This window comes from Protomyctophum parallelum (genome assembly GCF_964188405.1).
Source record: "Protomyctophum parallelum genome assembly, chromosome: 1".
Classification (NCBI taxonomy): domain Eukaryota; kingdom Metazoa; phylum Chordata; class Actinopteri; order Myctophiformes; family Myctophidae; genus Protomyctophum; species Protomyctophum parallelum.
In genome coordinates, this window is record NC_139697.1 from 37,722,669 (window position 1) to 37,748,777 (window position 26,109).

General features: G+C 43.5%; 1 protein-coding gene across 4 annotated transcripts in view; it reads left to right on the plus strand.

Moving 5' to 3' along the window:
- The window catches only part of phactr4a (phosphatase and actin regulator 4a), a 47,954-nt gene extending 23,759 nt beyond the window's left edge, over nucleotides 1–24,195 (plus strand). For 2 of the 4 annotated variants that reach the window (XM_083784882.1, XM_083784881.1), the window contains exons 4-15: nucleotides 272–1,480; nucleotides 3,587–3,976; nucleotides 9,570–9,704; nucleotides 11,169–11,488; nucleotides 12,241–12,482; nucleotides 13,406–13,695; nucleotides 14,553–14,715; nucleotides 15,062–15,117; nucleotides 17,707–17,768; nucleotides 19,591–19,728; nucleotides 20,949–21,025; nucleotides 21,736–24,195. In XM_083784882.1, coding sequence (XP_083641008.1) covers nucleotides 272–1,480; nucleotides 3,587–3,976; nucleotides 9,570–9,704; nucleotides 11,169–11,488; nucleotides 12,241–12,482; nucleotides 13,406–13,695; nucleotides 14,553–14,715; nucleotides 15,062–15,117; nucleotides 17,707–17,768; nucleotides 19,591–19,728; nucleotides 20,949–21,025; nucleotides 21,736–21,751 — 3,098 coding nt within the window. In that variant the 3' untranslated portion in view covers nucleotides 21,752–24,195. The remainder of the gene's footprint in view (nucleotides 1–271; nucleotides 1,481–3,586; nucleotides 3,977–9,569; nucleotides 9,705–11,168; nucleotides 11,489–12,240; nucleotides 12,483–13,405; nucleotides 13,696–14,552; nucleotides 14,716–15,061; nucleotides 15,118–17,706; nucleotides 17,769–19,590; nucleotides 19,729–20,948; nucleotides 21,026–21,735) is intronic. The other 2 variants (XR_014570423.1, XM_083784883.1) reach the window with 2 other exon arrangements.
- The last annotated feature ends 1,914 nt before the right edge of the window (nucleotides 24,196–26,109 follow it).

The window sequence follows — 26,109 nt, forward strand, 5'->3', positions numbered from 1 at the left end:
TTTTTATAATGATTTATTTCCAAACAATTGTGAAAATAGAAAAGTAGTTGATCTACAAGCTTACAACACGCCACAGTGACATGTTGTAAGCTTGTATATCTGCTATGTTTTGTGCAAATGTATGGAAATATTTCAACATGGAAAGGATTGACGATTATACAAAAATATTTGTGATTATCTCAAATAATGGCGATTATGTAATAATTTTGACAGGCCTAAATTGTAGTCATCCACCACTGACTGCTGTTTTTTTGTTTGACGGGGTTGGCAGAAAGCAACGAGGCGAACCACGCCAAATCCCAGCCCGTGAAGAATGGCCACCCGGTGCCCATGGACGTTGACAGGGTTTCCCAGTCGGGCGTGCGTGTGTCCAGGGGCGAGTCGGACATCAGGGCCAACCCCGCCTGGCTGCCCCAGCCGCACGGAGACGAGCGCCGCGGGAGCGGACCCGCGGAATCGGACCGCCGGAGCAGGGTGCCCTCCGACGCCTCGGGACGCAACCGGGCTCCGCTGGACGTGGACTCTCACACCCGGCTCGCCGTCGACGCCGACAGGCGGATCCGTCTGCCCTCGGACATGGACAGGAGAGGAGGGGGAGGGACTTTACCCAGGGGACACGCCCCCGAGGAGGGCAGACCGCCGCGGAGAGGAGGCGAGGACAGGAGGGAGCCCCGCGATGACAGGGAGGACAGGGGGGGGAGGAAGGACGAACGAGAGGACGGCGAGAGGAGGGAACCGCGGAGAGATGACCGCGAGAGGGAGGACAACAGAGAGGTTAGGGAGAGGCGGGACAGGAGAGACGAGAGGGAGAGGAGAGACGATAGGACAGACAGAGAGGACAGGGAGCGGAGGGACAGAGACGACAGGGAGCGGAAAGACAGAGACGAACGGGAGAGACGGGACAGAGAGGACAGGGACAGGCGGGACAAAGAGGACAAACGAGAGGACAGAGACAAGGAGGACAGGGAGCGGAGGACGGACAGGAGAGAGAACCGGGGAGAAAAAGAGGAGAGGGACAGAGAGGAGCGGGAGAGGAAAGAGGAAAGGGAGAGGAGGGATGGCAGGGGAGGAGGTGGAGAGAGGGAGGACAGAGACCGGGAGAGGAGAGAGAACCGAGGGGAAAAGGAGGAGAGGAAAGAGGAGAAGGACGACCGTGAGAGGAGGGACGGGAGAGGAGGAGGAGGAGGAGGAGGAGGAGCAGAGCGGGAGGACAGGGAGCGGAGAGAGGACCAGCGGGACAGGCGGGAGGACAGGGACAGGCGGAACGACAGGGAGCATCGGCGGGAGGAGCGCGAGCGCGACAAGAGGGAGAAGGAGGAGGCGCGGCGGCCCGTTTCCGAGATGGACATGAGGCCCAGCCTGCAGAAGAGCTCCTCGGAGGACAACAAGAAGGTCCGCCCGGCCTCGGAGGCCGACCGCAGGTGCACCACGCTGCCCCGCTACTCAACTCCTCCCACCGAGGAGCACCGGGGACGCGCAGGTAAGACAATACACCTACCTAGGGCTTCTTAGACCATCTTTGGCACCAACAGCACTGACATGTTCACCTTCTCCATTCTAATGCTTGATTTGAACTGCAGCAGATCGTCTTGACCATGTGTGAAAACTGTGAATGCACAAATGCATCGAGTTGCTGCCTTGTTTTGCGGCTGATTAGAAATGTATGCTAACGTGCAGATGGACAGTTGTAATTGAGTGTATATCGTTGCTGTCTGGCAGAAACCTCTTCTCTCCATATTTTAACTTTTTGGTTATATGAACGCCCTACTTGTTCATAATCCTAGCATCACACAAACAGTTTTGGACATATGAGGTTTCTCCCTGGGAGAGACTAATATGAAGGTGTCATGTGTTTCCGTTAAAACCCTTTAACCCTTAATTCCTAACATTTGATTTCCTTCTAAAATAGCTGATCTACAAGATCACAACACACCATAATGGAAGGCGTTGTCAGCTTGTAGATTGGCTGTTTTATAGAGAAAGAGAGAGATTTATTGATTGATTGAAGTACCGGTATGTATTAACATTTTGCAGAATAGGTAAATTTCAAGCACAACTCAATACAAAAACTGTTAATTGTGGACTATACCATAAAGCATTACACTTGTTTACAATAGGGTCCACCATTTTCAATTCATCAGAGAGAGAGAGAGAGAGAGAGAAGCAGAAAACAAATTGAATTAGGGCCGAAGTGGTTGACATGACCTTTGGATTTCTAGGCTCGCTCGTTAGCTAATTAAGAGCTGATTCTCTTGATAGATTATGTTGTTTCCCAGGGCAGCGGATATAAACAGGAAGTTTATAAAGGTTACAACGGTCAGGAACAGTGCCGTTATTGTTTACACAATTAAACCCTTTACGTGTACTGTAGTCAGCAATGATCTTTCTGCCTGCAGTATCCACCCCCAATGATGTTTACTTCAATTCTTCCATTGGACCTTGGCAGAAATATACAATTTAATGCTGTTTAAATCTCATAGCACCAATGTCAATAAACTCTATAAACATGATTTAGATCTGCCACTGAAATGTCCCCAAGCTCGGAGTTTCTCCGCTAATTGCATCGGGTCACGTCAGAGATGGTGGAGAAATGAGCATTGAGCCAGTCATTGATCACAACACTGTGTCAGCCACTGGTATAATCACCAGTCCCATCCCATGCAAAGGGTGCTTTTGAATAAAATGTCACACGCCACCAGAGTCTAGAGAGGATTAATTTATTTCATGTAGTGAAAGCTTCCATAAAACGAGATGGAAACGGACAATTAACGGGCTGTGGTTCTCAAAAGTGGGCGTGCAGGGACCCCCATGGGAGCTTGAACAGGGTTCCAGGGTCCTCGGGGAAAAAATAGGCTATTTTCACCATTTTGTGTAGTGTGGGGGGCGGGGGTAATAGTCCGTGGCCAAATACATAATTGGGCTTCCTTTGACATGAACAAAGCTTGAGATCCACTGATTTTAAAATGCTGCCATTCAGTCAAAGACCTCAAGCTGCAGACTCTTATGAGAGGGCTTTATGTCATGCAATGGGATAGCTCCCAGGCTGTGAGTCACTGACGGAACAGCAGGAGATAGAAACGCACGCGTAGAAGATCAGAGCAGACAAACCTTCTACTGTACTGTGAGATCCTAGTCTGTGCTTTCACTGCTATCAAAGCCACCAGAATGACAGCTTTACCCTCGTCTTTAAGCTCTGAAAAAAGCTGCTTATTCATACACGGTTAAGCTCAGCTCTGTGCTCTTGTGTGTTCTGCATTTCTTTGCGCTTTTAAAACGTTCCGGTTTGTGCTTCTTGCTCCTTAGAGCTCTGATAAAATCATGGATATTTAGGAACCAAATGGACCGTTACTGTTCTGTACTGCTGAGAGCATACAGATGGAACCAAATGCACTTATTATCTTGGTCTCAGTCCAAGCTATAAAAAGCTTGTATGAAATGGGGGTCCCTTGTCTAATGCATTTCAAACCTAGGGGTCCTTGAAAGAAACAAGTTTCAGAATCACTACCTTACAGAGCCAGTGTAATCCTTACGTTGTTGTGATCTTCTTTGTGTGTGTGTGTGTGTGTGTGTGTGTGTGTGTGTACAGAATCCACTGGCGTCCGCTTCGCCCCGACCCCCGACTCCGACGCCACGGCACCGCCGCCACAGCAGCGGGACTCCCTGCGGGAGCCTCCTCCCCCGGCCAAGCAGGCCATGATGCCCCCAAAATGGATGACGGCCCCTCCCTCCGAGCCGGCCGCCGCCATCAACCCCCCGTCCTCGTCGTCGTCCTCGTCGTCGTCGTCCTCCTCTTCGTCCTCTTTGCCGATAGCGGTGGCCAAGCCCCCGAGGACAGTGTCCCTGATCAGCGAGGACCCCCCCCCGCCACGACCCGCGACCGGCTCGGAGACTCCGCCCCCCGTCCCGCCCCACGCCAAGCAGCCCCCCGTGCCGCCGCCCAAGCCGACCAACCGCATCAGCAACCCCGCTGTGCTCGGTGAGTCGTCCATGTTTTCTAACAAAATGTTTTATTTCATTTATTTTCTTTGATTTCACGTGTATTTATGAACTGGTGAAGTCCCTTTTTAGATATGATATATCTCTTTTTTTTTACAGGGCATGACAAAAAGGTTACAACTTCCAAAAAATATAAACGAACACATACTTAAAATAGAAACATTTAAAATAATACAGCGCAGTCCATACTCCTTTCTTCTGGAAGGGCGGTCACAGAACCTTTCCTCAGAAGCCTTGCAAATCCTCCAGATGTCTGATTCTCCAAACTATAGTTGATGACAGAAGGTTGGCCTTTAGTTTGATGAAGATGCCCAGGTGCAATACAAGCAAAAACATGTAAGTTTGACAGTCATAGTAATGCTCTGGGTTGTATATATAAATAGGACTTCAGTCAAGACGGGCATGAATGAAGCTTCTATAGCTGCAGACATGTGTTCAGCAGTATGGCTCTGTTTGTTGGAGGAGACAGCTGGCTTGCACACAGACATGAAGGCAGGGAAATGTTTGTTGCCAGATTTTGTGAAAGGCCCAAAAGAAGTGACAACGGTCACATGATATCAAACACAGGGGTCCCCCCAGCAAAATTACTTGATAAAAATCTGTTTTTGCACTTGAACCCTATTTGAAAATGGACGAAGTTCACACGCCATCTATTTTCTAAATACCCTGACAAATGTTTGAAAAATGGAGAATGTTTTTGAAAAACAATTAACCACGTAAATGTTATATGGGGGATCACTTGCACAACATAATTTAATTATTTCTCTGCCGCTAGCTGTTAGCATAAATTAAGTTAACCTATGCCGGACACGTTCACTTTAAGAGAAGGAGTTTGCCCACTCAATACACACACTTTAGTATCATTAGCACAAGCACACACTGTTTACCTCTCGCCATAAACGTTTACATGTCGGGAGCGACGCAGTACAAAGTCACAAATTACATCCGAACTTTGGATGGCTGAAGATCCACCATGGACAGTAGAGGGCAGCACGGGTCAATCCGGAACCGAACACCCGAAACCCGAACCGAGAACCGAGCCGGTTCGGGTCCAAAATATTGACTTGTCCCTCGAGCAGGGTACGGGATCTACTCCAAATTGCCGCGGGTCTGGGTCGGATCGTCTGAAATGGAGTTACCCGAAATAACCGTGAGGATCCGAGATGTATATATTAAACCCTTCAACTTTAAAAATAGGTTTCAAAAATAGACATGTGTGCGTTGTAATTATTACATTCTAAAGACCATATTGTCTGTTGAACAGAGTCAACGAGGGCACCTCGACATGAGTGAGAGCGCTCTCTCTCTCTCTCCCTTTCGCTTGCGTGCGCGCGCAACACACACACACACAGCTCTCCTGGATTCCGATTTATGGAGGTTTGAAAATGTGTGCACAGTCACACAATCGTATGCAAGTTAAGCACAGCAACGCTGTAATTTCAGCTACTTGGGAACATCTGTCAGCAAGCCTTCCCCGCATTGCACATATACGGAGAATGGCAATTACACTTCAGCCCCTCCAAGGAAGAAAAACGACATGCTTCAGGGTGTTAATTCTGTGGAATTATACCTCACGTTTGCCAAACTGCAGTTATTCGCAAAGATGCAGTGCAGTCAGCAACACCAGTAATCCATTCTTGAATATCCATAATTGTCCATGGAGGTATTGCATGTGGTCCCTGACCATGCATTTAGTAATGTAGCAAAGTATTTTCTTCCACGGAACAGGCAGTTAATTAAAATCTCAAGAAGGGTGTACCACTGTACCAGCTTGCCTGAATGAGTCATCATTAATATATAATATATATGTGTGTGCCCATATAATCATGTCATGTGCTATATCTTGCACGTATTTGCAATTTTTACTATATATATATATATATATATATATATATATATATATATATTACTATTACTATTATTAAAATATAGCCATAATGTATGGATGTAGATCAGCTAGTATTTTTCAAGATAGTAAAATATGGAGAAAAAAAGGGATAAAGGTTAAGGCACGCCATCGTTTGAGAAACAGTATAAGACATGGCATGCATTCCATAACAAGTATTACGAAAGCACTAATCTTAGCCCATATCCCATTGCAACACAACAGTGGTCCCCAGGTTGATTCTTAGTCAAGGTGGTGGTCCCTGGTTCACAATCAGTTGAAAACCCCTGTTATACAGTAACCTTTTTAATACATTACTTGAGCCTCAAGTAATGTGAGCCTGCCATAATCGCAGTAATCCTTAATCATATTCCATCATATTCAAGAGCTTTTGGATAGAAATGAGACCGACTCCACGTCACTTTCAGTTAACTGCAGAGAGGAAGTGTGTTTACAATTACAATTTAGGCATTTAGCAGACGCTATTAATCCAGAGCGACTTGCATTAAGCAATTACAAAAAGCATGGCATACATCACATATATAAAAAGTAGTTATCATGAAACATGCGTAAGCTAAGAACGTAACAGTGTATCTATGCAAACTATACATACTATACTATATTATACATGTGTACTATAAAGTGCTATGACTGCATAAAATGCAATTCTAGTGCTGTCTACGTAACATGCTATAAGTCTGTTTAAAATACGATCTAAGTCTACATAAAGTGCTATATTTAAAATACTATCCAAGTCTACATAAAGTGCTATCTAAGGGGCTGTTTCTGTGACCCGCTGATGGTTGTTGTTGTTTCTGCACTGTCAAATAGCCAGCGCTTGTGTAGAGTGTACTGTACATAAGATATTAATAGCTTGGAGGGCCCAGTCTGGCCCCCGGCCCATTGGGTTTCTGACAATGTGACCCCTTTTTTACATATAGTTCCAATGGCATCTAAATGTAAGGTTGTAAGTATCGGTGTTGTGAGGATGAGGGGGTACTTGGAAATATTTCTCCCCTCCAAGGGGTACCTGGGCCAAAAACGTTTGAGAACCCCTGTTTTAGGAAACAGAAACACAGCACCCAGGGGCTCCTGTCATGGCGTTTCCCATATCACAGATTGGGGTGTGTTCTTTTGTTTTGTTTTGTTTTTTTGTCACATTCCTCAGCCAATAATCCAATATGCGACAAATGAAAGTCGACAGGAGCAGGAGCAAAACCAAATTTAAAACATTGACGTTGAACCTGGGACTCATCAGTGACTGATTACACAGTGAGAGTTGTTTTTTTGAATTTTTGGCCTAGGAATAACACAAAAACAGACAAACAAACACAAAAAACGTATGGGTGAATAATTGATAGGAAAATAGTAATTTTGGGTAGTATTCCTCCAAGAGAGACAGATACACAGAGAGAGGGAAAGACAGACACAGAGAGATCAGAGCAGGAGAGAGAAAGACCAACAGAGAGAGGGAAGGCAGGCATGCTCTGGCTTGTCTCAAACCGTGTTTTGTGCAGCGATGGCACCCCTCCTCGCCCCAGTTCATGAGTCACACTTCACAGGGTATGAAATGAACCGTGATTGGCTGAAACAGTTGTGTGCGTGCGTGTGTGTGTGTGTGTGTGTGTGTGTGTGTGTGTGTGTTCGTTCGTGTGTGTGTGTGCGCGCGTGTGTGCGTGTCCGTCCTTTAACCCCCTTCCCTGATGTCCTTGTTTACATCCTTGTGCGCTCTTCTCATGCACACTCGGTGAAACCCGACCCCCCCCCCCCCCCAGGTGCCCTTCCCATAGATACAGTCTGCATTCCCATGTGGACAATTATGAAAGCTGTGATATATTTTGTTTCATGCCTGAAAATAGCCAATCTACAAGCTCACAACACGTTGCGCTGTGAGTCTGCGACGCCCTGTGAGCTGGTAAAACGGCTGTTTTGGGTGCACAACACCGGCGCCCAACTTAGTATGAATCTCGGGCTTGAGAGCTCAGCTCATTGGCTCCCTGACTGCCTCGGAGATGCTGTCTGTCTATGCCACAGGGAAGGACCTGTGTTGTCATGCGTTGTGTAATGCTCTCCTAGGATCACACACTGTGCAATCTTGAGCAGCAGGCTGTGGAACCACAGCTGCCTTGGTCTCTCGGTTTGTATCGACCGAGACTGATGTGTTTAAAATGTATTGACTCCGCAGGGCAGTATTTGATTGCGTTTAGTTTTGAAGTGTTATCCAATCATCTACTGCATAATGTTGTACGCCGCTGCTTGTGTTTACACCACAGCAGAATGCAAAGGTGGGTTAAGGTTCTGCAGCCCAAGAGTTTTAAAACCCTGTAGCTTTTGTACTAAGTAGAACATAGTAGAACAATAGCTCTGAGGTTTCAAATCTATTGCTCTGCAACTTGTTATTCAGGTCATCAGTAGCTCAATGAGGTAGAGCGGCCACTTGGTTCCCTGTTCAATCCCCGGGTCTTCCTGGCTTAGTGTGCAAGTGTCTTTGATAGGGATTCAATGATAACAAAAAAACGCACGATAACGATATCACGATAAAATGTCCACGACATTGGCCCAGGCGGTGGCGTAACCGTCTGGGCACCCGACTGGTAATCCAGTCGCAGTGTGCCGCGGGTTCGACTCCCGAGCCCGACACGGCCTTTACTGCATGTCATCCCCCCATCTCTCTCCCGTTTCCTTTCAGCCTACTGTCTGTCCCTTCAAAAACCAATAAAAGGCGTAAGCCGCAAAAATAATATCTAAAAAAAAAAAGAAAAATGTCCACAACATTTAAAATAAATTATGTTCAAAATGTTCATGTATTATGACATGGTCAGGATAAATAAAGTCCAATGTATACTCCGCTAAGGTGGCCCGAAAAAAGGTTCGGCTGGGTCCAGGCGACAATGTGATGTCCTTCAGGGACTCTGTTGCCGCCGAGATGTTGTACTTGTAACCACCACCAGAATCCAGTTCAGCTGTTCCGCATTGTTTTCCTCGTCCATTCAGCCCGGCGTCTAGTTCATTCTGTCAGCACTAGCAGGTGAAAAGCTAGGGTAGTTTGCAAGAGACACTTCCAGGGGGTACTAACACCTCTGAAGTCCCGTGACCATTCATAAACACAACCTGTCACTGAAAGGGAAAAACTCCACATGCGCCCGTCACAAATTCCCCACAGTGCATTGTGGTCGCAGTATCCAGGTATTAATTTAACCATCTGTTCCACTTGCTGGCTGTAGTGCAGCCTACACACTGCTTTAGTGAGGCTCCACTCACCACCATCAGCGCATGTGTTATTTTTGGGGGGTGGCTTCGGGAGCTCAAACGAACCGAGCTCACGTGTGTGTGTGTGTGTGTGTGTGTGTGTGTGTGTGTGTGTGTGTGTGTGTGTGTGTGTGTGTGTGTGTGTGTGTGTGTGTGTGTGTGTGTGTGTGTGTGTGTGTGTGTGTGTGTGTGTGTGTGTGTGTGTGTGTGTGTGTGTGTGTGTGTGTGTGTGTGTGTGTGTGTGTGTGTGTGTGTGTGTGTGTGACTATACAGTACATGCACTATTCACAGTACCATTACACTTTGCCATTAGGAGTTATTTTGTAACGTACATACTCTAGTCAGAGAGTATTCCTGAGGTCTTCCTGTCCTAGCTGGTATACGTCCCAGACAGCACCCCTCCCCTCCCACCCTGACCGTGTGAACTCATCTCTGGCAGCGTCCACATTGAACAGGGCCTGTAAGGGCAGACAGCCCGGCCACTGGACCAGCTGGCGACGCCAGGGCGAGCTGGGTCTCTACCTGTCCCTGCCCGGCTACCTGCGCTACAGGGCCACAACACAGCCCTGCCCAGGTACCACCCAGAGAGAGAGAGAGCTGGCATGGTGCCACGTTTGTGCCACCCGCACCCAAACCTAACAACCTCAAACCACCACATCAAGTGGCTTCCATTGCTCCCCCTCCCCCTACTTGTGCATTGCATGTCATAAGAGTATGTATGGCACAGAACATGACACAACCCACTAACTTGCAAATGATTGCATGGGAATTAACCTCCATTTTGACAGACCCTGTCGGTCTGGTTTGGTTTGTCCGTTGTCGCTCCTCATTGGATGTTAGAGAAAGGCTGAATAGACAAATTATCATTTCAAAATAGTGTGTTCCTTTCGTGTAATTTTGTGAATGACTAATGCTCCAATGTTGCACGACAGCTTAGGAGTGAGCACAGTGACGCAATGTCATGTGCATGTCAGGCCCTAATGGAAGAAGACGTTCAGTTGCTCAATAATAGAAAGTCTGCCACATATCTAATGTCTCAGCAGCCAGCATGGAGTGATAGAGGCATTTGCTTGTTGACAGTTTGTTGTGAATATTTTGTAAGATTTACGCTTGTTTTTGTTTTTTTTCCCTTACTCTTCCATCTAATTCACACCCTGAAAAATCATCTGTCGGGCAGAAACCTTGTGTCTCCATATTTCAAAATCTCAGGTTTTTTTCTTTTTTTTCATAAATGAATGCCCTGCTCTGTTCTACAAGATGTGCAAAAGTAAGCAAAATAACAGATGTATATGCTGTTGCGAGCAAGAATAGCAGCTCTACACTATCTTTTGGTCTTTTTGATAACAATATTTAAGTGAAAGTGGTTAAGTGTTTGGGCGGGTTTTATGGATATTGAACCAATTAAAAGTATTAACAAGAGCTTGCGATAACTACATTGGAACGTCTGGAGAAAGGGGTTTTTCTTTACATTTCCTGAAAAGTAAGATGTGGGCATACAAGGTTTCCACCCGACAGCGACGACATGCATTTCAGCTTTGTTCCAACTAAAAACCAAAACAAACTGTGACTCCTTAACTCATGTTTACTGACGCACTTGCAGCTCCAGCGTCTTGGAACTTCCATCACACCACCTCATCATTTGATGTAATTGCTGCTTGTAGTGAATCAGATATCATCTAATATATAAGAGTTTGATTATTGCTTTTCGGGGTCGAAAGGTACCAAACAAGGTTATTATAGTTCAGGAATGTTTTGTTTTTGTGTGTGTTTGCTAGGTTAGTTTCTTCTTTTTTTACTTAATGAAAAAGGCTTAGTTTTTTTCATCTAGTTGTGTTGTTTATTTTTTCATTGTAATAAAATTAACAAGGCCAGAGAAATGGCCAAAATTGCCGATCTACAAGCTTGTAGGTCTGCAATCTTTTAAGGTTTTGAAAAGGCCAAAACTAAGGACATTTCCTCTATCATTTCAGTTCCTTTTATAAACGCAAAACAGTTATCGTTTATTTATTTCTAATAAACAATGCCCCGATCTTCACAGCGGAGCTGTCCCAGCCTGGCAGTGGCGGTGGCATCGTGGTGGTGGCGGCGCCCGTCAGGCGCTCTCCGCCCACCCCGCCCAAGAGGATGACCCCCGTCACCAAACGCCACACCGCCGTGGACCCGCCCCCCAGCCAGGCCCCGGAATCCCCCACGCCGCCGGCGTCTGACCATGCTCCGGTGGACCAAACACCAGAACTCCTCCAGCCGCCCTCGGCCGCTGACGTTTCACCTTCGCCCCCATCCCACATCCCTCCGTCCCCTCCCAGGGGTCAGTCGCTGCTGCCTCATCCCCTCCCATCCTCTGACGCCACTGTGCAAGTAAGTCCGTCTGCCATTATTCCGCGATCGCAATTATTCGAGGTGATCACAATTACAGGTTGCATAATCTTCGGAATCGGTTCCATTCATCTGTAGGAATTCATCTTCTTCGTCTGTTAAGACGATCTACAAGCTCACAAAGGGTCGCTATATGTGCGTAAATCACCTATTAAATTTAAAAAGGTATAAAGCATAAACTTAGGTATATGTTTGGCCATAACTACCGTACATTATTTATTTGGATTACTGGTACTGGTCATTGTCAGTCTTTTTTTTTGATATTTCAGTTATTTATCATTTTGTGTGTTTTGCAAAGACTAAAAGGAAAAACAGAACATAGAACATAGTAGGAGGAAGATATATATATTTTTTAAGTGTACAGAAAGTGTTAAAAGGATGTTTTTATGTGACCATACCCACCAGTTAAATGTCTGGTTTTCACCTTAGCATCACCCACCTTAACTTGAGCCTCGCCCACAGCTGTGTGTTACAGTATATGATAATGGGGGAGGTGTTATGGTGTCACCAAAAATTGTTTATTTTCAAATGGGCCTTTTGACTCGAAGGCTTTCAGCTTTCAGGAAGAAACCAAAAATGCACAGGGAAGACATAATATTATTTGAATATTCTAACCACACCTAGGGGGGCGATTTGAGTAATGTTAACTCCATAGACACATACAAAACAGAAAGTACAAAAATCACGGCACAATTTAATCTAATAAAAAAAATAAACATGTATTTCTTTTGCAGGCCTCTGTTGAAGTGAACCCCCCGACTCCGACAACGGAGCCCCCCAGCGCGCCGCCCCCCAGCGCCATCCCGCTCCACATCCGGATCCAGCTGGCGCTAGCCAGCCCCGGCCCGGCGGTGCCCAACCCGGACGGCTCGCAGAGGGCCCACTCCATGCTGTTCGAGTCTCCCGTGGAGATACTGGCCGAGGCCGGAGGAGGCTCCCGCTACTCCCTGCCCATCACCATCGAACCGCTCAGACTGTAAGCCTGACGTAAATAACAGATCTACAAGCTCAGAACGCGTCGCAAGCTATTTTTTGCTATGACAGTATATGCGATGTGGTCCTCTGGAGTGAGAACTATAGTGGCCCTCTCCAGTTGCCCATCCCTGGTCTAAAGCACCAAGCGGTTTTAATTGATAAGATGAGTATACACTCCAGACAAATGGAAGTAAATCCAGGACTCTCTGAAACTGGACAAAAATAATTTAAGGCACTACTTGAGGATGCAACACATACAGTAGCGACTGTACTTGTTTTTTGTAGCTCCAGTGTATTAGCATTATATGTTCTTTTTAACAGTTTGACTGCGGAAAACGATTTATCAGACTTTTAATCAAACCCCCTTCACTGCCGAGATTGTTGTATTACCTTTAGAGCATACGCTGAATTATTTGGGCTTTTAATCCGCGAAAATCTAGCGAAAAAAGCTTCCCCCGTTTGTTATGAACGGCTGGACCACCCGCCATCTTGGTACACCCGGAAGACGCAGCACAGGACCCTCCTCCATGAGGCGTTGAACCCCATTCGTTTGCATTGGCCTCAATTTCCCAGAAGCCCTAGCAGCCCACAGCATGTGACGATTTCCGTTTCCTCATCAAAACAGATGCATCTACACTCTTTCTCTGCGGCGAAGACGGATTTTCTTTTTAATTATTACATTGCGGCGGATTAAACACATAAAACAAAAGTCGCGTATCTCCGATATGGCAGCGACATTAACCTGGAGTAATCCATTCAAAGCACGGAAACTGTTAATATTATCTAATATCTATACTTCACCTTATGTGGAATTGTACTCGGGGCGTCCTTGCAAAAGAGAGAATGCTCTCAATGGTCTTCCCTGATTAAACAAATGTCAATACAAAAACTAACAATAACAATGTGTTTGCCTCTCCTCTCCAGGCAAGAGGATGATGACTTTGACATGGAGGAGGAGTTACGGAAGCTACACCCCCACCAGCCCAGGGCGGCAACGGCGGCCGTCGCAGCGTACCGGGGGGGTCCGCGGGACCTGGAGCCGCGCAGCCGCAGGGGTCTGGTGGAGGACCCCCGGGTCAGCGTCATCCCAGAGGGCCGTGCGGGGCCCGGGGACAGCGAGGAAGACGAGGAGGAGGAGGAGGAGGAGACAGACTCTGACGGGCCCATCCTGTACAGGGAAGATGATGATGATGAGGAGGAGGATGTACCCACCGGTAGGTCATTTTATGTCAATTTTTATTGTATTTTTTAACTGAAATCCTATCAGGGCAGTCGTTTTCAAACCTTTTCATGTATTTGTCTTATGTATTTGCCAGTGAATCGCCACTGTTTTTAAATCCTCACATGCTTCACACAGACTGCATTCCTTTTGGGCTAAATACTTCATTTCAATTCATCATTGAATCATATTGTATTGTATCGCTATAAATGAACGAATATCGTTCATGTATCAAATCATCAACCATGTATCGAGAATGCGTATCGTATCACTGTCAAATCGCTAACACCCCTAAATCGTTACAGGACAGTCCGTTTCAAGGTCAAGGCCAGATTATTTATAGGGGTTGAGGTTCAGAATTCTGCCTGATTTAGTTTCACACCGAAAATATCTTGCAGATCAGCTATTTTAGGGTTAAGGGTTGAAAATGGCAAACATTTTGTACAAATGTCATACAAAAAAAGTTTAACCTTTTCTGTAACCCCAAAAGTAAATTGTCCCTTTTGTGATATTTTGTCACAATATTATGGCAAGACAGAATTCATCAAGAACAGAACTTTCTAGTATAAACTCATTTATACAAGTGTGCAAATGGCTTCCCACATGAAAAAGAATGAACACAAGAAGAAATACATGAAAAGGTACAGGGAAAATACACAATAGAATACAGGAAGAAGATTAGGGTAAAGAGGCACAGCAACTCTGAAAAGGCGAGTAAAGCTATTGCGTTTTTTCCAGGAAGACACAAAATAGTGCAATCACACTTGCAATTTTGCAGAATTGCAACTTTCTAGTTGCAAGTCACTCTGGGTAAGGAGTGTCTGCTGACTGTGACTGCATTGTATGTGACAGGTGGTCTCGCTAGCCGCATAAGGAGGAAGGACACGTTGGCGCTGAAGTTGGAGCGAGAGGAGCGGGAACAGCGCGACGCCCGCGAGGACCAGGATGGCAATAGCTGGCAGAGCAGAGAGCAGTGGCTTGCTGTCAGGAACAAGATTGGCAGCGCACTGACACGGTAAAAAAAAAAACACATCTGGAGTTGTACCCCTGTCTGGGGTTTCTCATTTTTCTTGCTCAATTTCAAGTTTAGTTTGAATTAGTTTTTAGTTGGGAGAGTGCTTTGGACTGCATCCACAATACTACTGTAGATAGAAAAATGCAATCTAATTAATCTGAATTAATTTAGTTATGTTAAGTTACGTTAACCATGATAACGTTGCTTGTGATGCTGAACTGTGTGTGTGTGTGTGTGTGTGTGTGTGTGTGTGTGTGTGTGTGTGTGTGTGTGTGTGTGTGTGTGTGTGTGTGTGTGTGTGTGTGTGTGTGTGTGTGTGTGTGTGTGTGTGTGTGTGTTTTTTCAGGAGGTTGAGTCAGAGACCTACGCCACACGAGTTGGAGGAGAGAAACATCCTTCCATGTAAGACTTCCATCAATCAAAACAAGATGTAGAAAATAAATGGACCCATAAAAATGTGACAGCGACCCAACCATGGGTCCCGAATCCGACTCAGTGTTTGGGAACCAGTGCTTTAGTGGGAGCGGTCCAAGGATCCAATCTTGAACATCCTGATCTGCTCACATGATGGGGGCGGGCCGCACTGATCATTTAAAAATATGTTTGTTATCCATCTGGATGATTATATCTCTACTGAGATATATATATATATATATATATATATATATATATATATATATATATATATAATCTAATCTAAATATTGTAGTGTGTGCAACTGTGTACATGCGTGTGTAAGACTAGGCATGGCAAGTTTATTTGTATGGCACATTTTCAACAAGGAAATTCAATGTGCTTTACATAATATATTAATCAAAGGAAACGCATAAACATTAGAATACGATACAAACTAAAGAAGTAAAAGTATGTACAATTACAGTGCGGAAAAATAATTTACAAATCTAGAGAGGAGAGAAACGGATAGACTCTTCAGTAATGTGACATGTCCAGAATTGGGATGACATGTTGAAAGTGGTTCATGTGGACTCTATTATGCCCCCTTGTGGTCCGTTTCAGAAATGCACAATAGTTTGAATTATGACAACACATGTCATGCATGCTGTAGGGCTGATGCAAAGAACAACGAAATGCCAGCTGCTGATATACGTTTGTCCCACATCCATAGCCTTAGATATTCACAATGACAGCAATACAATAGGGTTTGATTGATTAATACATTAAGATTAGTTAGTTATTTGTTTCAGTCCATTTAACCCATTTTGGGTGGGAGCCCCTTTTGATGTTAGCATTATGTTATGCTTTAGCTATTGTAAAAATAGCAGCAAAATAGTCTGCTATTTTTGAAAAATCGAAGAACGACTGACATAGAAACATAGCTTTTTCAGAAAACTGTCAGGATGTAGAAGACATTTTTAGAATCTGATCTCAGGTCAGAATGGGTTAATTACTGTAATATGATGTTATTATATCCAACAACCAGTGGTATAGTTGAAAAGACAAAACAAAACACCATCCATCGTATTTGGTCCTTATGAAAGACAGGTGTGTAGAAAAATAAATAATAAATCAATAAATCGAAATGAGTGATTGTGCATATGACGCAGCCTGCACGGAGCTCAGAGCTGCAGTGCACCATGGATGTTATGTAATTTTCCACCTGTACCACTCATTATTGGATATAATATCACATTAAGGTAAAAAAAAAAAAAGTTAATATGTAATTGTCCTTACATACATAGTACTGATGCTAGTGGCCTGAAAAGGTGTAGGCTGAAGCCGAGGCTTATTTTGCTGAAATGTAACAAAAGTGTAAATAACACATTAAGATTACTGTCAGTGAGAAACTGCTCTGTTAAACGGTACAGTCCTGCTGGGATTGTTCCAACAATGTGGGGTGCGGGTTAACTGAGCTTACTTGGTACGCAGTCCTTCTGTGAACCATTGGACAGATAAGAGGCGTCATTTCAGAAAAGAATAAGGGGTGTCAATAAAAAGTTACCACCATTTCCAAAATGGCGACAACAACATGTACGTAGATCTGCTGCTATTGGTGTTTTAGAAAATAATTGAATGTGAAAGTTGTCAATTATAATTATGTACTAGTCCTTACCCGTTGTGAGATATTTGACTCCCCCTTGTGGCCGTGAAGGGTACTGCGCTCGGGTGCGTTTGTAATTGACTAATACATTAATTAATAATCATTAATGTGTCAAATCGAAAAATCGTTACGCCCTCCATATGCATATGGTCAATGCCTGTGTGAAAAGTGGGAGTGATTAGTGCAGGCAGTAAGGAGTTACGGCACTGTTTCTGACAGACACACGGACACACAGACATTCGGTTAATTATAGTATGATTAACAAGAGCTTGCGGAATCGATCATCAAAATAATGAAAGCCAAAAAAAAAACCATCTGCACCATTTTATCACCATGCTGTCTCACTTTGTCCTCAAAGCACCGGGTCAAAGTGCCGGTGCAAAGCCATGCGTTGAGACAAAGCAAGGCCTTGTGGGGAGGGAGGGAGGGAGAGAGAGAGAGAGAGAGAGAGAGAGAACGCAGGTGGATTAAAAGCACTCATGTTACTACACCACTATGGTATGCAACAGTGGTGGACAAAGTACTCGAGTATGCAAAAGTACAAATTATGAAGTAGGTTTTTGTTTTTGTTTTGATAGCAATGTTGACCTTTTTTTCTCAAAAAAATTAAATGAAATGTTCAAAAATAGTGACAAATGTACATCCTCACAACACGTTGCACCGTGAAACATTGTGAGCTTGTTGATCACTATATTTTTTATATGGGGTGGTTATTTCATAATATATTTTTTGTAAGTTTAGGTCCTAAGTGTCCCTTCTTAGAAATGCAGTGCAGTCAAAATTATTTGAAATGTAGCGGAGTGAAAGTGAACGCTTGCAAAAACATACCGTGCTTATTTTCTGTCCTCCACTGGTATGCGAGCATCCGAAACCTGGCTAAGCTGTGCAGTGTGTTTTTCTCTCTCTCACGGAATGTCTTCTCTCTCCTCCAGCCAAGAACGAAGACGACCGACGAATGGAGAGATGTGAGATCAAACGCAGACTCACCAGAAAGGTCAGGATCTCACACACACACACACACACACGCATGCATGCTCACACGCACGTTTGTATTACTATACTTATAAAATAATATTGAATTGGGACTGGTTGTCTTCGGTGCTTTCCACACGAACGGCTCGGGCTGTTAGCCGCACAATTTTGTAAACGATATAAAACGTTCCTGCGTCCATATTCCGGTTATGTTAATTATGCATGTAGTCCAGACGAGAGCGGGAGAGCTCCGGACACCCAGAGAAAGCTGCGTGTATTGTTGGCTAAATGCATAGTGGCATTGTGGCATAATCATTCAGTAGGCATGCATGGGCATAATCAACTGTAGCTCATGTTTTTCTTTCTTTTCATTACAAATCAATACAATTTTAATGATTGTACATAGGTCTACTAATATTCTCATATATCCTCTTCTGCCAGAAGTAGGCTACAAAGTATACATAAGCATGAGATTAATAGTTTGCAGATCTTAAAACTCACAACGACAGCGGCATGATTCATTGTGAACTTATGAGTTTGACTTTGGAGATTGAATATATATCCGCTGGTGCGCAACACCTCTGAATGTCAGATAATTGCTCATTTAGATTGATTCCACCTGCTGCGCAGCACAGCGCTAAACATTGCACATAGGCTATACAAAAGTATACAAAAAAGTAAACGAAGTGTTTATCCTACCTGGGGTCTCTCAATGCAAAGCCGTTTTCAAGTTACACAAAGAATGTTTAATTTCCACCCAAGAAGACGAAGCACTTTGATGAGCTCCATGCGTGCTGTGCAGTGTGCACTGCGCAGTCAGACCTGCCTGAGAGGAACGGACAGACAGACAGCGTGGCTGTGGCTGTGCTGCCTGTGCTGCCTATCTTATATAGCCTACTAATCTATTCTACACTACACCATTTAATAGTAACAATAATGTCGAAGATCATACGTTTTTTTCTTGTCTTTCTAGATTGGTAATCACCATAATTTAGGCTACATCTGTTCTCCGAAAATAGCTCATCTACAAGCTCACTGCATGGCTGCAGATCGGCTATTTTCGGAGAAGAGATTTATAGACATTAGGCCTATTTGCAAATATAAAATAGCTGTGAGTGATACTGGAGGTGAAAAGCCTGCATGGTGACGTGAGGTTAGTTTGGAGGGGCCGAGGAGACTATTGCGTCACCGTTTCAGCAAATAGGTGGCATTCTCTGTACACATGGAGACGACAAAGTCGCGTCTCCAAACTTTCACACTCTGGAAGGTGGTTTCAAAATTAGCCGGTTAAGTCCCCCAAAATGCCGTCTCTGTGTGACAGAAAGGGCAGATCAGCTAAATACTTCCCCGGGTAACGCAGATTACGCCCTCGTCCGGATACCCTCTTAGTTTAGAACCCGCCGCAGTGGTGTCCGGTAAGAACTTAAAGGACCACTTCACCACTTTTCAACTTCTCTTCATGTAATTGGTCCTTACTAATGTTCATTAGATTAGATTACATTTATTGTCACTGTACAGAGTTTACAAATACTTAGACAATGAAATGATCAAATACCACAATTGCTTTTGTGATGGGTTTCTGAACTGCCCTCCCATGAGACACAGACAGAGTAGAACAAATTATTTTATCATGAACATTAGTACGGACGCATTATATGAAGGTAGGTTGGAAAGTGGTCCTTTAACCGGGATGTAAACTAAGTACTGCACCCCTTATGCTGGTAGTGGAAGTTTCACCCGGTTTTGGGGGGAAATGAAAGGCGGGGGTTTTCAGAATAAAATGTCCCTCATCTGTTAGTGTTAAAGTTCTAACATTGTGTCCCGTCTATCGTCACCATCATCAGTTGTCTCAAAGGCCGACAGTGGCCGAGCTGCAGGCCAGGAAGATCCTGCGTTTCCACGAGTACGTAGAGTCAACCCACGCTCACGACTATGACCGGCGAGCCGACAAGCCCTGGACCAAGCTCACACCTGCCGACAAGGTGAGACCACAGACCACCATGTCATACGCTACACACAAACGCAAACACATGTAAGGGTAGTGATTCTGAAACTGTGGGTCTACTACCACTACTACCCTCTACTGCCCATTGGCATCACACGGGTTGTCCCCAACATGTGTTATTGACATAAAAAGGTTTGAGAAGCACTGCCTTAGCGTGTTGTGCTGTGGTCCACCATGAGAGGATTGAAGAATCCCAGAAATGTCAAATGAATGCAGCATAATGGCTCTGTTGAGTTCTACATCGGGGTATTACCTGCTCCACCGAAGCCTGTTCGACTACAATGTTGAAACGAAACAAAAAGTATTGGTTTGGGTGAAATACTTGTCCTTTTTTATGGTAAATGTAAAACCAAATTAACAATTTGAAAATAGCCGATCTACAAGCTCACAACGTGTTGAATCACAACGCGTTGTGAGCTTGTAGATTGGCTTACTTTTGTGTGACACTCTTGGATGATAAAGTGGGCCAATCATTTACAAAAAAGAAAAATTGAAATGTTAAAATATGGAGGTACGAGGTTTCTGCCCGACAGCGAGAATATTATAGGCTCTGGTATGCCGGATTTATTGATAAGAGGTTTTGTCAAGAAAGAACTGCTTCTGTGAGAGCTCTTATGTCTACATGTTTGTTTGGAGATAATGGACGTTTTTGTGTTATCCTTTTAGCCTTAATGTCTTACTGTACCACGTGCTGTTGACATTTCTGACGTAAAGTATTCAAGAATCACTTTATTTGTCACTTTCCCCATGTACTTAGTACTTACATACATAAGAATGTGAAATACTGTTTCCCCTCAGTCATTTGTGGTGCAACATAAAATATCAAACCCATCTTTCTTTTTTTTTTTGTATGTTGGAAAATGAAAATGTTATTATTTAAAGAAAGCTGATCTTTTTTTTTTCTTTTTTTTTTAATAATATAAAAGATAATGGAAGCACTTTGTTTACTAGTCTCACAGTGAGGGAGATAATCTTGGAATCGAGATGCATCGGTAATCGATTTATAATCTAATCGTAGCCCTGGAGATTTCCGCCCCTAATACTGTATAGAATCAGTTGCCATTATGAATTCATAATTACTGAACATTGAGTTTATTTGTTGGTTACTTCATCAACTCACTCTGAATCCAGTCATACCAATGAAACAAGCCAACGTTTTGTTTTCCTAACATTTTCTTCATTAATGTCCTCTCTCAGGCTGCCATCCGCAAGGAGCTGAATGAGTTCAAGAGTTCCGAGATGGAAGTTCACGAGGAGAGCAGGATCTACACCAGGTCAGTGTCAAATGGCTGAACTGTGTTGTACTTGTGTTCATGTATTTCATAGCTCAGAGAATCGTTCAAAAGCATCAAATGTAGCAGATCTGCAAGCTCAAAACGTGGTGTGAAGCGACACGTCTTGAGCTTGTAGATCTGCTACTTTTGCTTTATTTATTTAATTTAATTAGTATTTGTTTTAATCCTTACAAGTAACAGAAACAAAGAGATAGAGAAAAACTCGACAGGGTACAACAGTGTTTACCCTTCCTATTAGTGAAGTTAGCACCCCATAAGATAAAAACATGAATAGAATTGGTGTCATTCTTTAGTGCTGGATTTGTACTACATTGTGTAAAATGTAAAATTTGTGCTGGTATCATTTTATGAGCTTTGCTCAGCCTTGCACCTCCTGGTGGTGGGGTGGAGAATGACGTCACTCGTTAAATACCTACTTTTAAATGTAAATAAATATTTAAAAAAACAAAACAAAAAGCACAATTAGGGGGGTGCAAGGCTCAGCAAAGCGCATAAACATAACTTAAAATATATTAAAAATGGTGCCAGCACAAATTATACAATTGAATGAATCCAGCACTACAAAACGACACCAATTTTATTTTCATGTGGGGTGCTAACTTCACTGAGGCACGCAAAGCCTGTCTGCCAAGGCCTGACTCCTAAACAACTTTTCACCTTTTTGTTTTTTCCATGGTCATGTCCTCCAGATTTCACAGACCGTAGCCATGTGGACACAGAACTCACAGCACTTAAACACTGGAGGGCGACGGTTAATGACGAAACGGGGTGCAGAGGAGGAGGGAATATCTCTTCAATATAGAAAGAACCAGGGGACTGACTGGACTGGCTGGAGATTTCAGTCCCACTGCTGCATCATGGCCTGCAGCCTGTCTGACTCTAGAGGGGGGGCGAAAAATAACTACTGCTGAAAACACTGAATGTGGAACCACTGCAACGGACCCAACATGTCGGCTACAACCACCACTGTTGATTCTAGTAAAAAATAAATAAAAGAGAAAAACCCTCCGGGCTTGCTGTACTGTACTATAAGGAGTTCCAGACTGTTAGGCCAAAACGTTGGGAGGGTTTTTTCCGTTGGTTGTAAACACTGTATTTTTGGACCTTGGCCATACTGGAGGTGGGTGTCCTGTCCTGTGCCAACACACTGTGAGGTGGGAGGCATCGATTCCACGACCGCGTTCCTCTGGAAATGTCCCGTTTCGACGCGAGAGAACGGAATGTACATGACACCGGGGCGATGATAAACGTGATGGAGATCGACAGATCAAACGCCGTCGTCCTCCGTTTATGTTTCTTTCCTCATGTCTTCCGCAGAGGACAACAAAAACAACGTTCAGACTAGTGCTTTCCCTGCCTTTCTTTTTCTTTTCTTGATTTTTTTCTCTTTCTTTTAACAGGATATACCATATATAAATATATTTTTGTACACTCGAGAATCGGAACATGCACATGAAATTGGTTGAGGTGATTCTTCAGTTTAGCATTGGTGGTACTTAGACCACATTAAGCCTTTAGAAAGCTTTCAGAAATGGCGAGAGAGAGAATAAAATAAATTGCCGATCTACAAGCTCACAAAGTTTGTCGTTCGACAGAGTGTATATAGGGCTTGCGTGGTTAATATTGGACACAACTTCTCTGAAATGAGACCATATTACTGTTATTTCACATTGTTTATAATGTGATCACATTGGTACTCCGTATTTCACACTGTTCATGGGCGATTATAAATATCGGTACCGCATCTATCAGTGTGGGGCGATCACTGGTGCCGGCCTTAATTCTGATAAGAGCAAATATTTTGATAACATAATGTGAAATGGTTTGTAACGCGACATTTTACAGTTGCTGTGATATTTCCATGTTAAAACAAAAATGTTTTTCGTTAAAAGAAAGAAAATTACATTCTGAATCATTGCAACGGAGTGTTTGTTCAGCTCTCCTCGTGTCTCTCCAGCTCTATAGTAAACTGAACACCCATGTTCAGGTCGGTCACCACTTTTATCCAATCGGGATAAAATTGAATGGTGTTACAATTCAAAATGTGTCTGGTCCATGTTTTTGTTCATCACTTCCCATTTCACTTGTTTGTGTGCTCTCCCTTGATTCGATGAAATTGGTATGCTGACATGAACGTGGTATTTTCTAAAAAAAAAAAAAAAAGCAGATCTACAAGCTCATAGCGCACCACCGAGTGGCGCGCTACGAGCTTGTAGGTCTGCTATTTTTGAAAAACCGAAGAACGACCGACATAGAAACATAGCTTTTCCAGAAAACTGTCATTTTCAAACAGACATTTTTAGAATCTGATCTCAGGTCAGAATGGGTTAAAGAGCTGGAGAGACGGGGACATCCTGTTGCGGCACAACGACTATTATTATTAGCAGACTATAGAGCTGTTTAACACTTATTTTGACAGAATATCACTCGCAGCACCTTTTAATTAAAAGTTGCAACCTGTTCTGGATCAAGTGTTCAGCTCTGTGCACAGAACCAACAACAGAGTGTCCATTTGCACCCCGCCACCACCTTTTGCGTGCATTTTTACTGTGTATTGTCATTATTTAAATGATTTTTCTTGCAGCACAAATTTTGGTTCATTAATCTGTATCGAAGCACCTTACTTAACTTACTTTTAAGTGGGAGTACAGAAAAGTTGAGAATTTCCACAGCTTTGAAATTCATTTAATAACCACAAAGTCTACGATTATTTTGTCATTAAAATATTGTGGCAGGAAAAATGTTTTTATTTTTCATAATTGTAAGGTACTTTGTAAATGCGAGCCCCCCTTCTGGCTGCCACTGTATAGATGAATCAACTTTATATTGTACATCCTCTAACGATGACAAAAAATGTTTTAATTGTAATTTAAGTATTTCACCGTGGTATTTTCTAGTTTTACCAATGTTACACGAAAATAGCTGCAGAAAAGAAATTACTTCACTTTGAAGATGTATAGATGTTTGTTTTTTTTGTTTTTTAATATAATACAAAAGATCTTTAAGGCTGACCCACTGTACAAATGAGCTGTTCACTTTTCAAATTAAACAATTCAAATTAAATCTAACTTTTTTGATTTCCATGGGAATGCTTTAGTTATATAAAAAAAAACTCGACTACAAAATGTCATTAATTAAATGTATTTATTTCTGATCCAGTCATTAAAGCTGTAATCTGTAACTTTTTAAATGAATGAAACTTTTAGCTTTAGCTCCAACTTATCTCAAATCAAGGACCGCCATATTAAATTAATATGCATTTGACGGCCCCCATCAAAAGATATTTTGTGCCAGGAGTGGCACCACCATAGCCTACAAGATTTGTGTTTGTTTCAGAGCATACTAGCTTGGGGGCCTGCTTTTATTTGAGAGGGACCTGTCATGACATGCTTTTAATTTGTGTTTTTTCTATTCACTTGGTCATTAGGGTCCACAGAATGTAGACGTCTGCTCTGCCGGAAATATCGCGGAAAAAAAGTTATGGCCATTTTTGTTAACACTCATTGTCCTAAATCCGGCCATATCCACTGGATTGGATGGATTCAGAATCATGAAAACCCCCTAGTTTGACATTCTACTTAAAGTATGATGAAATGTTGCCTTATAATGGTTGTCTATGGTGTGGTATACAAAAACACAAACACATTTTCGCAATATTTCCGGTAGAGCAGACCTCTCATTCTGTGGACCTTACCAAATGAATAGAAAAAAGTGAACTGAGTGGTGCAACTCCCCTCTCCCCCTGTCTCTCTCTCTCTCTCTCTCTCTCTCTCTCTCTCTCTCTCTCTCTCTCTCTCTCTCTCTCTCTCTCTCTCTCTCTCTCTCTCTCTCTCTCTCTCTCTCTCTCTCTCTGCAATTAGCAGGCAACAGTGCAACAATATCTCTCTGTTTCTGGCAGTGCCACTTTTGCCCCTACTGGTACTCTAAACATTGGGACATAGTGAGTCCCATAGGGACATTGCTGTTCCTTGGAGTGGTTGCACCTCTCAAAAACACAAATTAGAAGTATGTCATGACATCACATGTTAATCCTTAACCGTTTTTGGGCCTAGCCCTAGTGGCTCCTATACCTATTTACAAGCACCTCGACAGGTGCAGGGCCAATAATGCAATCATGGAAGGAGGTAGGGCCCGCACACCATTCTTTTGGTAAATAATTACTTTATTGACCTGACGAAGATCTATCAAGATCCCACTGAAGGACCCCTGGGCCAGGGTCCCTGAACCTCACTTTGAGATGTTCTCCCTGCTGTCTTTACATTGGTCTCTGTTCAGGTCTTCAGTGTATGGCCTTTTAAAACGGCCAGAAGGGGGCAGTGCTTCTACTGAAATGTAGATTGAGTCATGATGCTTCCATCAGCTAACCAGGCTAGCCATCAGCACCCAAACACTTAAATCCAATTAACTGCTTTTAAAGGTATATTCAGTGATTTCACTCAAAAAACCTTAGGTTTCGTTTTTGGCTGTGGGACCCAGCCTTTCGTCCAATCAGGATAGAGAGTCAAAAACGAAACCTAAGGTTTTTTGACCCCCAGGGGTTAACTGGGGACAGGGATGAACTCCTTATATGGCCAGCACACTCTATAGTAGGGAGGATTATCACAACAAAACAAAAAAATAAGTGATATTTGAATTAAGTGAAATCACTGAATATACCTTTAAGCCAACAATACACATTATTACTTGCCAAGCAGAGCGCGCAAGTAATAGTTTCGCCCGGCTCGTATACACCGTCCCAGCCAACCCGCCACTTTTGATGCGTATGCAAATAAAACAACAAATTGTGCCTGATTTGCTGGGACCAGATTACATGGTGTGTATATGTATAACTAGCTCTCAATAATGACATAAGAAATATGTGGATTAAAGGACCCAATGCCAGAGTGTAATTGGTCTTCGATTGTGACGTAATGACGATATGTTTTAGTGTTGGGAGGATTAAAGGTAATGCTCCTGTGTATACATGTATGTAATCTGGTCCCAGCAGATCAGGCACAATTTGCTGTTTTATTTGCATACGCATCAAAAGTGGCGGGTTGGCTGGGACGGTTTTTGGCGCAAAG